This window comes from Lonchura striata, chromosome 2, assembly GCF_046129695.1.
Source record: "Lonchura striata isolate bLonStr1 chromosome 2, bLonStr1.mat, whole genome shotgun sequence".
Lineage (NCBI taxonomy): Eukaryota > Metazoa > Chordata > Aves > Passeriformes > Estrildidae > Lonchura > Lonchura striata.
The window spans coordinates 100,775,228-100,791,890 of NC_134604.1; the positions used below are offsets into that span (position 1 = coordinate 100,775,228).

General features: G+C 38.3%; 1 protein-coding gene across 5 annotated transcripts in view; it reads left to right on the top strand.

Moving 5' to 3' along the window:
• REPS2 (RALBP1 associated Eps domain containing 2) overlaps positions 1-16,663 on the top strand; it is a 90,631-nt gene that overhangs the window by 40,323 nt on the left and 33,645 nt on the right. For all 5 annotated transcript variants that reach the window (XM_021532330.3, XM_021532329.3, XM_021532331.3 and 2 more), the window contains exons 5-12: positions 176-273; positions 1,914-2,052; positions 3,555-3,618; positions 5,180-5,322; positions 8,234-8,328; positions 8,862-8,931; positions 10,771-10,836; positions 15,136-15,178. In XM_021532330.3, coding sequence (XP_021388005.1) covers positions 176-273; positions 1,914-2,052; positions 3,555-3,618; positions 5,180-5,322; positions 8,234-8,328; positions 8,862-8,931; positions 10,771-10,836; positions 15,136-15,178 — 718 coding nt within the window. The remainder of the gene's footprint in view (positions 1-175; positions 274-1,913; positions 2,053-3,554; positions 3,619-5,179; positions 5,323-8,233; positions 8,329-8,861; positions 8,932-10,770; positions 10,837-15,135; positions 15,179-16,663) is intronic.

Genomic DNA, 16,663 nt, shown 5'->3' on the forward strand with positions numbered 1-16,663 from the left:
TGAACTTTGATACTGTGATACTGTGTTCACTTGGTAGATGCTTGACCAAATGGACTTTGATGCTCAGATACAAGCTACATTCTTGATCTTGTGGTATTTAATTGTTTCCTTTACTTTAGCAGTATTTTTTTATTATCCTGACGTTTATGTATTTAATTTTAAATGTCTATTGTAGCTCCTTATGAAGTCAGACATTCTACTCACCAGCAAGATGGACCATCTTCTGGGAATTATGGAGCCAAATCTGCACTCACCTGTTCAACTCCTAACAGGGTAATGAATTGCATATTTTTCTTTAGTAGTACTAACAAAACAATAGAGAAATTTTAAAAAAAGGCAGAAAGTTCTCACTTTGAAAGTGAAAAGTGTTCTCCATGGTGTTTTTAGACTAGAGACTGAAGTGTGCTTTTTTTGATATATGAGGAAAAAAAGCTGATAGGATGGAGAAATTACAATAAACAATCAAATTAATTATCGCTAAAGGTAAGTCAAGGTAAAACATTTTCATTGAAAGTACATGAGATTTCACAGAGATTCCTTCTTCATTTAGATTGCTATCTGTAACACATGCACAGTATTTATGGCTAACCTTCTGCATATTTTGGTTTTTCACCCCAGTTGGTTAAATTACACCTTAAAGAGAACATATTAGTTTCTGGGAATTTGTTTGTTTTTATGAAAATGGGTTTTATATTTTCCTGCTAGTTGCAAAAGCAGATCTTTCCTGTTCCAGTATGCCTGCTGTGCATTTATTATGCAAACAATTAGCTTGCCCTAAGGAAAGGCAAAGTTCTCTTAAGCAAGAGATTTTCCTAAATAAGTAAGACTCAGAGACTCTACATTTTCCTGAGTGCTTAGCACCTCACACCCACAAAAAAATGTCACCTAAGTCTCCAAAAGAGATCTACAGGTAGTGTCATATAATTTGTGCTAACTTGAAATGAAATTAGGTGCATTTGTGTAGCACTTTGAAATGAAAATTAATTTGCAGGTTTATGATGTTGCCTGTTTCAGGGATCTTTTGATGTATTTCAGAACTTTTTTGATTCTTGGGAAATAGACAGGTATGTCGGAGAAAGGGTTTCACAGCTGATTGTTGTTCATTCTTGCCCTCTGTTTTTAAAGCTGTTATTATGCAGGCTTAAATATTGAACACTCATTTATTCCATTTTAACAAATACACCAGCTGTACTGGCAGCCCTCTTGTAGATAGCTTCATCCAACCTGCAAAAGGTACAGGCCTCCCTTAAAAAAGTTAATCAGAGAGCAAAGACAGGGCAAATAAATAATAATAAAGGAATATTCCTTTACCCAAAGGTAGATTTTTGCTTAAACTTTGGGAAGTGATAGAAGCTTGAGGAGGCCTCTAGGGGTTTATGTGTCTCCCTGACTTAGCATAATGAGTGCTGAGTTACTGGGGTGAGCACAGGGTCCAGAAGTGGAATATTTCCATAGTTACAGCACCATTCCTAGATTAAATATGTAGTTTGATAGTGAAGATAAATTTTCATGCACAAAGCTGCATAAGTGCAGCTTTAGGGCCTTTACTAGTTCCATCCATTTGAGGTGTACAGTGTGCAGTTCAGGTTTGTAATGCACAGTAGAAAAAATGGACCCCCAAAATGAATCTAGAGGTAAAAAATCTGACTCAGACTTCTAGTGGTCAGCAGTAGCCAGATTTCCTTTGGCCATTGGTCATGTAAAGCTTCCTTTAATTGCATGGGTAAAGATACGTAATAATAGCCTCAGTTTTCACAGGTAAGTAGTGGGATGGTCATCATTGTGGCCATTTCTGCTTCTTGTCTTCTGAAAATTTGTCTGTGCTACATAGAAGAGTGTGAGTCTGGTTTCTTGAGGTTCCCAGTGCCCTTGTGGTGCTCTCTGTGGCTGGTGCCAATGTCCCCTCCCTTCAGTCTCTTTCAGTGGAGCGAGAGCAGCAGGACAGCAGCACGCAGTACTCAGATGACCCTTGGAGGATAACGGAGGAGCAGCGAGATTACTACATTAACCAGTTCAGGTCCCTGCAGCCCGACCTCAACGCCTTCATTTCAGGTAATTATACCAAACACTCTGCACATTGAATAGGGGGACCAGGATGGGAGGTGAAAAGTGTAAGTAAATAAATTATTTTTGTCTCTGGTGGTGCATTTGTAGGAGTTGATTATGATTTCTTTTTAAAGGCAGACTATTCAAATCAATATTGGGGTCCTTACATTTTCTCCTATACCCTGATTTTAGAAAAGTAGTTACATCTAAGGGAGAGGTGTTGACAATTTGGTAAACATTAAAATGAGCTCTCTGCATTTGATGTGCTGTATTTGTAGATCACACCTGCAGTGTATATTGAGTTGAAAAACTCCTGAGGGTTGTGCTGCCTTATCCAGCAGAACTGTGGCAGTGTCCGTGTGATGACAGTGAAGCATGCAGTTAACTGCCCTGGGAGGTCAAGCCTGAGGGTTTATGGTTCGGGGGACTGAAGTTTTGACCTCTAGGTAATTATAAAACAATCCTGGAGAGCACATACATGATAGAAGTATTGTTAAGAGCATACTGAGATGGCCCTGATCAAACTCAGATTTCCATCCTGAATAGGAGGTCCAGGCTGCTTCTGAGAGGAGACTTTGCCATGTACAGAGAGATGGTTTGGCAAGGAATATGTCACAGGTTTTATATGTAGACAGTTGTAATGAGCCCTGTCACTGGGGTTTAGGAGGCTTTGATGCAGCCCAAAGTTTAAAGAAATGACCTGCTGCTAACTGAAATTATTGCTTCAGCAGTTCTTCACCTCAGTTAAGTCTTCTTCATACAGTTTGCTTTAAAGAACAAATGGTTGTTCAGTGTTGGTTCTTTCCTCAGTGGCTGCCCAAGGGGAAGAGGATTATTGTCCCAGAAGTCTGTGCTTTGTTTCCTTACAATTTGTAAGCCTGTACCCAGGAAGGGCTTCCAGGGTACCTCTGACATCCTGTGCATATGAGATGGTGAAGGAGTGTGTTTGTTAACTTAGAAGCATGAGAAGGACTGCTGTGGCAGGGTGAGTGAGGATGCCTACAGTAGAACAGGAGCTGTGTGCTAGCTGAATCTTCTGCAGTTTCTTTTTTTATTTTCTTTTTTTTTTGCCTCTGTAAAATTTTCATTGCAGGGAAAAGTCATGGTTGAAGCAGCACACTGGGAGAGCAGTGCAGATGTCAAAGCACCCTACTGCTGTGCACATGACTTGTGGGTGAATAGGGTGATTTGTGTCTGTCATTTAATCATTTGTGACATACTCGTTATGCAGGTTAGAGTTACTAGTACTAAAGTAGGTTTCCCTTTATTTATTTTTCCCATATGGAGGGAATGGAGAAATGATGTCAACAGCTCTGTCTGACTTTCTCCGTCATTTACTCAGGAGACAAATGGTCCAGCATCTATAGTAACATCCGATTAGTTCTGAGCATCTCTCGGACATAAATTAACTGCCTGCTTCTGGCATGGCAGTCCTGCTAAAAGGAGAATTTGGAGAATTAATTGGAGAATTAATTTCCAATGGTTGATGAGGCATGCTTTCCCAACAGGTTCTGTAGCAAAGAATTTCTTCACAAAATCGAAGCTGCCCATCCCAGAACTTTCTCACATCTGGTAAGTACTGTAATATTTTTGGGGATGCCAATCACATTTTTTTAAAAGATGCTTAATTCAAGAGTTCTTGTTAAATTTTAAAAGTGTCTTCAATATAATTATTGCTCTTCTCTCCAGAATCACTTTGAGGCCCCAGCAGCAGGGTGGTCATTGGTTTTCCTGACACACTTGTTTTCTGGAGAGATGTTTACCTTCTCAGCAGGACTGGGAAGGTTTGAACCACAACGTAGCTGAGAGCTGTTCTTAAGTGTATTGCAAGCAGCATCATTAGCTCAAAGAACTGGCATTTTTCATTAAATTACACAGAGGACAAGCACCACTGGAATGTTTTAGATGTGTTGCTGGTTTTATGTTTCTGTCTCTGTTCTGTCAGAGGAGGCCTAATTAAACAACTACATAATTCATTAGTGCTTTTCTGATGAACTAGTGCTCTTACTTTTAATGAGCTTATTGCGAAACAATTGTGGATGGAACTGTACATGATAAAATTTGACAAGGATTTTATTATATTTCCATCAACAACATGGTGCTTTGTAATTTGTTGTCATCGTTGCATGTCTGACAGGAGGAACAAACAGTTTTAAATGTGGATCAGAAATGCTGATAGTGATTTTGTTTTTATATATGCTTTTATGAAGAGAGATGAGAAGAAAAGCTTGCAAGAGCCTAAACATCTGTCAGGGTCAAAGGATATGTCTGGAATCTTTTCAAAGCGGATTGTCAGTTGTGAAAATAAAAAAAAAAAAAAAACAAAAACAACTGAAGAAACATAGTGCTGGGGGAAGTGAATATTGGAATTTAAATTTAAGATTACTTAAAAAGAATGGATTAACCTAATATGTTAGCAAATCAGATTGTATTTCTATTGCTGACACAAGTTGTTCTCTGTGCGGAGTTTCAAGAAAAGTATTCCTTTCTAGCAGGGTCCACAAGAGAACTGGAGAGGCACTTTTCTCAAGGGCATGTAGTGGTAGGACAAGGGGAGAGGGCTGTAAGCTAAAGGAGGGCAGGTTTAGATTAGATATTAGGAAGGACTTCTTTACTATAAGGGTCATGAGGCCTTAGAACAGATTGCCTAGAGAGGTTGTGGATTTCCCATCCCTGGAAGTGTTCCTGGCCAGGCTGGATGGGGTAACCTGGTCTAGTGGAAGGCTCGCTGCCCATGGCAGGGGAGTTGGAGTTAGATCTGGAATGATCTAATGGAACTGGTTGGAATGGTCTTTGAGGTCTCTTCTAACCCAAACCACCCTATGATTCTATAAGTATAGACTATGTATTTTACATTCTAATATCCACATACCATCATATTCAATGGCATGATGTATTAAAGAAATGTACTTTACTGAAAAACAAAAAATTGGTAAGTCAGTTTTAGAAAATGAGCTTGCTTCACCTTCACCAAGGCAAATGTGCAAATCAAGATCAAGTGTACATGGCAGAGATGCTTGTTTTGTGTTAAAACATCCCTTCTCAGAGTTGCATTTTTTGTCTCCTCTGTGACAGCACACATATATTTCCCTGAGGTAACACCTTGGAAAACATGTGCCTGTTTTATCCACAGGGAGCTGAGTGATGTGGATTGTGATGGGGCGCTGACACTCCCGGAGTTTTGTGCTGCTTTCCACCTTGTGGTTGCAAGGAAGAATGGTTACCAGCTGCCTGAGACACTGCCAGAGACACTGCTGCCCGAGTACCTTCAAGCAGGTAAAGCTCCTGTGGCAAGTCATGTCCCTGCAGCCATCTCAGAAATCCAGTGTGTGTGTATGACAGGTTCACTTTCCATCCTGGAATGGGCTTCTGTGCTGTGTAATGATTCTCCAGCTGCACTTAGGGCATGTGTTTTTAATTGTGCTTATGAAGTGGCTGCTGAAGAAGTAATATATCAAAACATAGAGATAGGGATGCAAAGTAGAACAGTTTCCTGCCTCTTAGTATCTGCCCCTTTGCTCTGTTGTGTTTCAGGTGTCAGGACAGATAAAGAAGTAGCTGAGTGCCTGTAAAGCAAAGGAAACCCAGCAATGGCTTTAAACTGAAAGAGGACAGGTTTATGTTAGATTTTAGGAAGAAATTGTTTACTGTGAGGGCAGTGAGTCACTGGAACAGGTTGCCCAGAGCAGCTGTGGGTGCTCCACCCCTGAAAGTTTTCAAGGCCAGGTTGGATAAGGCCTAGAGCCAACCTGGTCTAGTGGAAGGTGTCCCTACACATGGTAAGGGAAGTTAGAACCTAGATAATCTTTAAAATCTCTCCCAATCCAAACCATCCTGTGAATCTGTGATACAGCTTTTAATTCTTCTGGTGATTGTTCCTTAAAGTATTTATCTCTTGAAAATTTGTTAAAAATGATACTAGACTGCATTAGAATATCCTAGTGTATTTTTTTACATGGAGAGATGCTGGTTAAATCAAAGAGTTATTTTTTTTTGTAACTTATCTTATATAATCCACAGGTTCTTCTGTGGGTAGTTTGCATTAATGACAGGAGGATTACAACAATTTGTGTAGCACAAGGATGAATTAATCAAAAAATATAACATACTTCAGTAACAATGTGCAGTGAAAGACCTGCCCTTTCATTTGTTCTCTTCAGTTATGTCTCTTTAATTATAAATGAATGTTGAAATATATACTGTTACATCTAAAAATGTGCATGACTCTTGAGGGCAAGGAGGATTAATCACAGATGATAATTACAGTGCTAAGGGATAATATTTAAGACCTAATAAAATCTCCATTAAATTTGATGACACTGAATATATTAAAAGGCAGGAAAAGAACAAATCAAGCTGCAGTTAGGAAAATTAAATGTTGACCCCGTATCAGATTTGTGAAATAATTTCTGATGGAGTCATGTTCCCTGTGATCCATTATATTCATATCCAAAGCAGTAAGATCCTGGAAAACATGAACTTCCAAATCTTCATCACTTTTAGTCTCTCTGATTACGTTTCCCCTGTCATAATTACAACTACCCTTTTCCCTCCAGGACCCCCACTTTGTTCACTACTTTCATGCCTGGTCTCATGATAAGTTGGCTTGTAAACTCATCCATGCAATTTCTTTATGATGTGTCTTCACATTGAACCTTTTTGGGTAAAGCTGCAATGGAAATAACTATCTCTAGTAGCAGGGAATCATTATGTCAATGGGAGAAATAGCGTGGTAAGCTGCAGTTGTTCCCTGAGAGTCCTGTTTTTCCCTCTTTGTCCCTTTCAGCACTTAGTTCTGCCCTTTTCTTAGATGATTATTTTTTCATGCTGTTGCATGAGATGAAGCATTTGAAGCAAATCTACATGGAAGAGGTGAAAGGACTAATTGTTTCTTGTGGGTCTTTTAAATACCCCAGCTAATGAACTAGTTCTGGTTAATCTGAGGGTCTGAAAATATCTCATGCTCATTCTGCTTTCTGGTCAGGATTCATAAATCTTTCTTTTGAAAGACTTGCATTAATGAAAAGCAGAACATCTCAACACACTGTAAAACTGTGAATCACAGAAAAGCACAGAGCCTGGTTGTATTGCTTTTGAAATAAAACATTGACAAGAATGTAAGTTCCTCATACAATTAACTAAAATGTTGAAAGCAATTTTCAAGAGAAACCTTGTGTATTAACGTTTTCATCATTTGATTTCTGTGAAATTTAGACATTTTTTTCAAATTTTTTTTGGCTTCTTAGGGCTCCAAAGAAGAACACAGTTTTTCATTAGGTTGCTGTATTAGTTTCAGAATGAGGCATAATTTGGTTAAATTGAAGTATTTGCATCTGATAAGAGTGCTGTTAAAGTGTCAAATAAAATTACTGGGAGCAAAAAAGCATTTAAGAATGCATTAATCTTGCTAGTTTTATGGCTTATACCATAAACTACAAGCACAACTGGTCCAAATGCTCTCCTGGCACTGCTCCATTGACAATTTGACCCACCACCTTTTTTTGAAAGCTTTTTATTAAAACTAATTTGCAAAATCTCAAAAGCTATTTGCCCTGTGTGTAACCCACTGTACTGTAAATTAAGATAGATTTCCAAGAGCTTAATTATTGAAATAAAATAAATGCTAGCCAAAAACTAGACGTGTGGTTGTTCTGCCTTTTAATATATTGATCTTTAAAAAAAGATGTTTTCCAGCTCATAAAACAGATTTATCTCAGAGGAGCTAATCCCCAGAGTGATACCAGCAGAATGACCTGAGCTTGTGGGATAGAAATTAGATTGTTGTGAATATTCCTTAGAGAAGTTAGATGTGATTTTTTCCTTTTGTTTTTTCCTCCCATGCTTTCAATGTTGTTTAGTTGAAGGTGGTAAATACTACAGCATCCACTCTGTTTAGCGCGTTGCTTTTTGCTGGCCTTCAATTTTAGAGTATACTGTAGATTCTGCTATACTTTTCAATATTCAAAAAGTCAAAATTGCAACTGAAGGTAACATTTCTTTAACATTGCTAAGAGAACAAGATATAAACTATAAGATAGTTGATACTGGGCTAGGAGAAGAAAAAAATTCTTCCAAATTATGCTAGAACAGGTTTCTAAGAAGTATGTATTAACTTGGTGTGTCTGTGTTTGGCTTTGGGTTGATTTTTTTGTTGTTTTGGGATTTTTTATTTACTTTTTTCTTGCAGCTTGTTTGAAGCCCCTGCGTGACTGTGCACTGTTTGATTCTTATTCTGAGCCATTGCCAAGCACTCAGCAGACTCGGGACTTCACTCGGGCAGAGGTGAGAAGCTGTGAGCTGGGTCCTGGCCTTGCAAAGGCCTGAATGGGCCTCCAACAGACTTGCTAATAAAATTTGTTTTTCCCGTCTCTATGACTGCATGTTGAAAGAGTAGTTCAAGGTTCAGCCACATCAGCCAGGAGCCTTTAAAGCATAACCAACAGGCTCTGCAGTACAGCTGGAGTTTTGGTTAGAGGGACTTTTCTCCTGGTGGCTGGAGAAGCTTTAATCTGTCCTTACACAGGTGTTCAGTATGGCTCTGGTGGGAGAAGTCTCCTTACACAGTCCTTACCTCCTTCAGTTGTTCCCTGTTGAAGTGCTCCATTAACTGATTTCTGGTGTGGAACTGCTGTACGTTGAAAAGTAGAGTATTATTGTCTTTCTATAAGTCCTCTATGCTTCTTTATCTAACAAAGAAATTGTGGTGCAAGAGCAAATGTCCCTGTTATTTATGTTGATCTGTATTCTGAAATATTTGACTGTGGAAAGGTACGAGCTGTAACAATCAGTGTAATTAACAAATCTTCTATCTTTAGAAGTCATCAGCTGAAGAGCTACCTGATAACTCTGCCCTATTACAAGATGGAAAGAAAGATGACAAACAAGGTATTCAAATAAATAACTTTTTTCCATTAGGGATTGAATTATGTGTGTTTTTAGTAAGCCCCTATGTTTGCTGGGTGTGTTTAATTTCTAAGCTGGCTGTTTGTTGCTAAAAATTTAAAGAGACAGCTCACTGCAGCTGAGTTGAAGACAAATGGAGGGATTTTCTTTAAAATTAGTTCTATCATATGTGAATGATATAAAATGTACCTCCTAAAATATATCTAGCACTAAGGCAATTAATGTTGTGCTTCTTTCTTAAACAAAATTTTAGTTGTTATCAGGAATTTTTTAAGAGTAAAGATTGCACTGTGACAAATTTTCAATTTCCATTTTTGCAAGAAACACCAACACTTCAAAATCAGCTTTTATTTCTGTTTGAAAAAACTAATCCCTGTATTTTATTGCAAAATGAAAGTTTTAGTCAAATTGGACTGAAAAAAATCATTGATTCATTCATTTCTTTTGACATCCATCAGCAGCAAATCATGTGAAATTGAAGTGATCTTTCTCTTTTTTTGCTGCAGTAGCTTTTATGGCTTCCAGAATTGGCACTGGATCATCACACAGCTATTCATTCCCTTTTATATTCCCTTTTCCCAATTCTTACTTGCTGTCCCTCTGTTGCAGAAACAAAACAGTTGTGGGTATTTTGTTGCCTGATTCTCAGAGCTGCAGATTATATATGAACTAAAATAAAAGGTTCCATCAGAGCTGTGAGACCAGGTAGTCCACATTCCTGATTCACCTTCCACACTCAGGTGTGACAGAGTTTGACAGATTCCCAGAGTCCCTTCTTCAAAGAAAGTTTATAAAGGATTGACGTGTGTTTGTAAAACATTTTGACACGTTGGCATATTCCAAGAAATCAGTGTTTTGTTGACAAGGTTTGTTTTGTTGTAAAATGTATAGTGAACCAGAGAAGGACGTGAACCTTGAAGGTTATTGCTTTGAAATGTTTAGGGAAGATTTACTTTTTACTAAGACAGTATTTTTTCCCTGTTTAGATGATGAAGTTGTGCTTTTATTTTTGTAGCTGACATGTTAAGTCACATGGGAACCTGTTTTGAGACATGCAGTCCGCCTTCAGGGCTGAAGATATGCTGTATTTATGACACAAAGAACAAATACTTTTGTTCTACCTTTTATTACTATTCTGACAAACATGAGAACAGATCACTCTCCTAACTGAGGGGATCTCCCCAGAAGTCAAGAGCCTGCAGTTCAGGACAGTAGAAGCAAATTTTCCTGCATTTTCAAAATATCCAAGTAAATAAACTTCACTTTGGTTATAATGTAGTTAAATTTGGATGATCATGTAAACTAGACTAGGTTACAAGATGCAAAACTTTTCCCACATGTTTTGGTTGATAAAGGCAGATCATAGAGCTGGTAAGGTTGGAAGGGAAATCTGGTTCAACCTCCTTGCTAAAGCAGGCTCATCCTAGAGCAGGAGAGATTTCATTCCAAGTGGTCATTTAACCCTGAGTGTTACAGTTCATCAAAACACACTATGGTGTATTATAGTGTATGAAAAACTCCATTAGAAAGGATGCAAAGGGGAGTGTGGAAGGGGAATAAGCACTCAACCCCACAAATTCTCAAAATTTGAGATTATTTGGGAATTGGAGCACAGCTCTTTCTTTCTGGTCTTGACTTTTGTGCTCTTGGAAATTACTTGTTTGAGTACTTCAGTTTTCTGAGGGTATTTGGCCACTTTTCAAGTATGCTTGGCGTTATGTCTAATACCAGTTGAGGTGTTCCTTTCTCAGACCTGATATTTCTAGGTTTTACCCACACATACTTAAAGTGATTATCTTTTTTTTTTTTTTTTTTCTGAAGCTCTTAAAGTAAGCACTACTCTCAAAACTATACCAAAGGAATTTCAGCACTTGACTGTGAAAGCAGGTAAGGAAAAAATTGCCATGTGTTACTTGCATGAGAATTTTGATCAAGTATTTCTGTATCACAGTAGGCCTTAATTAGTGTAACTTAGTTATTTTTTGAAAGAACATTTTGTTCTTGTACTACTTCCCTACTGATATTAGCTTTTACCTCATAATGACTACTATTTGTTAGATAAATATTAATTACCTTTTCAGGTTGTCAAAAGGTTTCTTTCCCTTATTGTTAGTGTATGGATTCTTCCTGTGTAGAAGATGTTTTAAGTGTTTTTAAAGATTCTGAAGTTCTTCTGTGCTATACAAACACAATGCAAAAGCATGACTATTGTACCTCTTGGTAAAAACTCATCTAAAGTATAGAATAACCATGTAATGTTTTGTAACTATTCTGAAATTGCTTGTTTCTTTGTGAAAGCTCAGCTTTCCTATTTTGTGTCAAGGAGTTACAGGAAAGAGAGCCTTTGGAAACACAGACCTTGAGGCACCTAAGACACTGACACAAGCTTTTGATTCAGGTCTTGTTTCTTTTTTGAAATCACTCCTGATTTTTCTCTCTCCAGCTCCAACATACACTCCTTGTTCCTATCATTCTGGAAAATGTTATTTTTGGAACAGCATATGTCAAAAGTACTTATTTGCTCCAGAAACTTCCCCTGCATTCAGTTCAGTTCATCAGACCTGCTTTGCCTTCCTCTTTGTTAATCTCTTTCTACAGTGGTAAGAATGTTTGTAAGCCCTCCCTGGTCCCAGTCAAACTAAAATCTTCCTCTCTCTTTCTTTTGCATGAATGTTTTTACTCAGGAAGATATCCTTGATTAAGAAAATGGACCCCACACGTCTGTCACAGCAGTTTTGTCTTATAGCTCGATTTATTCATGGCTGCTCAACAGCTGCATGCCTTATTTCCCAAAACTTTTTTTCCTGGCTTCTTCCCAAACACTTGGCAGCTGCCAGATTTGCTATCTTCAGCTTCTATTCTCAAAAGATTGCTGCTTCTCCTCTACACACACTCTTGCACATCCCTCTCAGGGAAAGGGGAGGGTGGTTGCATGACTTCCTGTTCTGTTTTCCTTCCCCCTGGCTTTGCCCAGGAGCACAGGGGAGTTTTAATTTCAGTTCAGCAATTCTGTACATATATAGTACATTTAGGAAATATATATAAACATATATATAGTACATTTAGGAAAAACACTTACTGCCATCTGCACATCTCCTTCCCCTGTGTCTTTCATCTCCTGGTCAGGGAGGTCTTCCCCATGCAGCTGCGCTCCTCCAGCAGTGTTGCTGTGTTTGTATACCAAGGGGGACAGTGGCAGAATTTCACTCCATCATTGTGGCTCCTGTCCCTGCAGGGTTCCACTCCTGCTGTGCTGCTCAGTAAGTATTTGAGCCAGCACATTCTCAGGTTGCGTGCTACAACTGGTGTGAAAAATAAAAATGTTTATCTATCCAGCTGAATAGATGCAGTACGGTAATTGAGTGGTTGTTTCAGAATCAGTTACCATGCTGAAAGGTCATTGTAATCATTAACCTCCAGCATGAAAACTCATTTGGGATGAAGTGGGAGAAATTCTACATTCTTCTTTGGTTATTCATTTAGGCTGTTTATGTAAACTCAGGAAAAATTATAGTCTGTGCAAGTTTTCTTTGCCATCAGAAGGTCTGGAAATATGAAATCAGTAAAAATTTTATAAGCTCAGGATTCTGAATATCTGGCCAGTTTATTTAGACTCCTGAGTGCAGGATCATTGTTGACCTTAGCCTTTTAAAGGATTGAGGGCCAAATTTTCAAGTGTTTAAATTGTACATTTCTCCCTAAATGACCATTAAGAGATAAGTTGTTGATGTTGACTCATGGGGAATGCTTTGGGTTTTTTTCTTTAGCCTTTTACCTTTTTCAGCACAATTTTTCCACCTTATCTTAAGCCTGTAAAACGAGGAGGCAGCTGTTGAGTGTAAGACGTTAGACTACAGTTAAAAGTTACCAAATCAGCATCCTTCAAAATGTTAAAATTAAGTTGTCTTGCAAGTGGGCTGTGGGAGCAGCTCAACACCCAAACCAGAAACCTTCACAGCCTCCTTAATTACTGCTGACCAAGCTGCTCAGTTCATCAGGCTCTACTACTCCAGGAATTGTGCATACTTTTGCATAATCAAAGTAAATTATTTACTCAACAGGTTTAACTTACCCATTTCATGAAAGTTAGGCTTATGTAACCATAGCAGTAAAAATATGGAAAACTCGTGAACTGGATAAATAGTTCTGTATCATCTTGAATCATTTTGTCATGTATGTGAGGAGCAGGTTTATACCTGCTCCTCAGACATGGAGTGTGCACACACTGAACATACCAAAATAGCTGAACGTTTCTTGGAAATCCTGCCACAATTATTTGTATGTCCTAATAATGAAATACCTGCTTCATAGTATTTTTTGTATTATACTGCTTCTTTTGAAAGGAAAGCTAAGTCTGGGTATTCTGTAATTGTAGCCTTGAATTTCCTAGTTTTTCAAAAACATAAAAAGAAAATCCTTGTCAGTAGCATTCTATTGCTATCATTTTTTATTAGTAGTCATTTAGAAATTCTCTCTTCCTTATGTGGTTTCCTGTTTACTTCAACAGGATGTCCTTGGAGAGCTTGAATGTCAGTTTTACCTATGGGTTTTTTATATTAAAGGCTTTCTAAAAGAAGTATGAATAGAATTACAGTCTCCATAAGAAAAGGAAAATTTGAAGATTCTTAAACATGGTTTAGCTTGGAAAGGATTTATACTTCTTATTTCTAAGTGGCATATTTAATAATTGTGCATGTAATTTAATAATCAGCAATTTCAGCATTGGAAAATTGGGTCATATGGCTGCAGGGAAGCAGTGTCTGAAGTTGTATTCTCTGGGAGTTTGACACAGAGAAAGGGAGGAGGATTATCACCACTGCATATTTTAATATTAATTCCCTCTCCCTTCTTTAGTTGCTAGGAAGAGTTTGTTGCAGAGAAATCTATAATGACTGTGAATCAGTTTGGTGATGACAATCTCCTAGAATTTGGTTTATAAGTGGTCACTGCCAGCTGCAGTGGGGTTTATTCTATCCAAAACACCAGCTAGCTCTGCATGATCCTAAAAGCAGTTTCTTTTACAAAGAGCTGTTGTGTGGCTGTACATGTGCCATATGCTGCTACTTGTCTTCTGTGAGCCTAAAGCCTCCTATGGATGGTCTGTGCAGTAGTACAGTGCAAGCCATTAAAAGCTCAGTATTTGCCAGCTGCTGCCACAGGCAGCTCCTGCTCTGTGGTTTGGAGGATCCATTGTAATCTCAGGTAGTGCTCTGTAGTAGCTGGTGATAAATGTCTGACTTGAAAGCAGGCATATATCTGAACGGAGCTAGAAATTCTGACAATTACTTTTTTTTCCCCAGCTGACATTGTTTCTCTTGAGTGTTGTACCTTGATTAGTAGACTGAGAAAAATACTAGGATTCACTTTGTATGTGCACTGGGATCATTGATGCTGCTGTAATACCTTGAGGATATCTCAGTGGGATGAATTTGAAAGCAATCATGCAGATATGTTTTCTCAAAATTATCTGATTCTAGTAAGGAGAGTAACAGAAAATACAATATAAAGCAAGGAACAGCCTCAAGGAATTACCTAGCAATGATAATTCAGCACTGTTTTCCTATTACATAAAACCTGCATGTGGCAGGATATTTGGAATTCATTCAAATAACAGAAAGCCGTTTTTACATTAATGGAAATGTGTTTGATCAACATTTAGACTTAAAAGCTTTCTTTTTTCAAATACCTTTCATTCCCAAGGTCAAAACAGTCTTGACATGTTAGTATTTTTTAATGGTGATGTACTTTTATACTAATTATAGTATTTCAGAAGCACGTAAACCTTCGTGCTTTTGGAAGCAGACAAGTAATAGATACTTGGACTAAGAACAAGATGTTTTTTATAAAAAAATGTTTTATGTTGTTCATTACATTGCTGTATCACAACTGCATCCATGACTGTAGTTCAGAGGTACCAGTTCTATTGCTCTTCCTGTGTTCTGGTAACCAAATTAAAAAGGTGAAGCTCTCACTACATGTTGGCTTGTGAATTCTTAAGACAATCACACACTACAAAAACAAAGCGGAAGGAGAAGTGAAAATCAATCCCCATTGCTCATGTGAGATTAATATACTCTCACATCCACATTTGCAGCACTCACAGGTTTAATGGACACTGATTCTGAAGCTAAAGATATTTATTTTAAATACAATGCTTTATCAGTGCTTTTTTCTTTTCTATTCCAGCTGCTCAAGAACCTAATGCACTCAGAGCCAGACCACGATCCAGGTACTGCTTTCACTCCTGTTTCAGGAAAAGGCAAATGTTCCTCTGGTATTAGATACAAGGCATCTGAACTGGTGTTGGATTTTTTTTTAATTGGTGCTGTGCAGGAAGTACAGCTCAGATCAGACAGATTTACCAGAAGGAATCTGTAAGCTATAGACCCTACACAAATACTGTGCTAGAGCCCCATGATCTCTGGTCATAAGGTGCTGGAAGTTCTGTCTATCTGCCCAGCCCTGCTGCCTTGTCAGGGTGGTGACTGCCTCCAGCCCAGCCCCAGGGGTGTCGTGGCAGGACAGCTGGGACCACCCCATTGCAGGGAGCCTCCTCAGTTCTGTGTTCTTGCAACCTGCACGGTGATTTCAGATGGAGGGAGGCACTGCACATTCCTACAGAAACAGCAGTAGTAGCTCAGCTCTCAGCTGTGGGTGAGTGAATTCTTTTATTGAAATTCATGTGCTCAGCTGTGGTTGGTTGGTGTGGGATGGAAGGACTTCAGGCACACTGTTGTGTGCTAGAAGTGACACCTGCTGAATTTGGATGTTTGAAAGAAAAGGGAAACCTGTGCCAGAAAACATTGTATATAGATGGATTACATCTTGGGTTGGTTGTCACCTACTGGTGTATAGCTATATTGTTAATTCACCTTCAACCTTTTACTTTTGGTGCTAGTTCAAAGGCTCTGCTTGGGATTTTTTTGCTTGGGTAATGAGAGTATAATCAGAAGCTGTCTGCTTACAGTCTTGTCAAAGCCTGCTAGTAAGAGAGGATCAGCTATAAGCATGGTGATTGAGGATTGAAATCCTCAATTCTCAATCCTTAGGACCTGTATTCGGGAAGGCTGAACTGACTTGTGTGCTGTTTTTCTGCTGCTGGCCAAACCTTTTTAGTTTCTGCAGAGTTTTAAATTTTCTTGCTATGTTACTAAATTGCAAATACGCAAAAAATGTGCACAAATACATAGAACACTAAATGCTTAAACAAGCTCAGAAAAAGTCACTTGAATGTGACTACTCTGTCACATGTGTCTGTCTCACATTTGACTGGATGTCACTGCTTCAATGCAGAAGTCGAGACTAAAGATGCTTGAACACATCCTTGAACTCAGATCTGCTGTGCTTGTTGGAAATGGGATGAAATACCATAGAGGGATTTATTTTTCTCTTTAAAGAATGATTAGGATGTTAGGAAAAAATGTGTATTAATGGACTTCAAAACCAGATTGGAATATATTCAGTAACTGAGAAAATAAATAAGAATAGTGAAAGAAATTGTGGTGTGAAAAGTAATTCTGGTAAACTTGGTGGTGATCATGAACAAATAGAATTGTTGGTGGCTCCTCTGGTGGGTCCTAAAAATTCAGAGGGTTAGGAGGACTCTGACAGTCCTTTTAGAGAAAGAAGTAAATCAATGAAGTCTTTTCTCTAGTAGAACCAGAACAAGAGTATGAAGTAAATCAGTGATTCAGGCTCCTTTAAGAAAAATTAT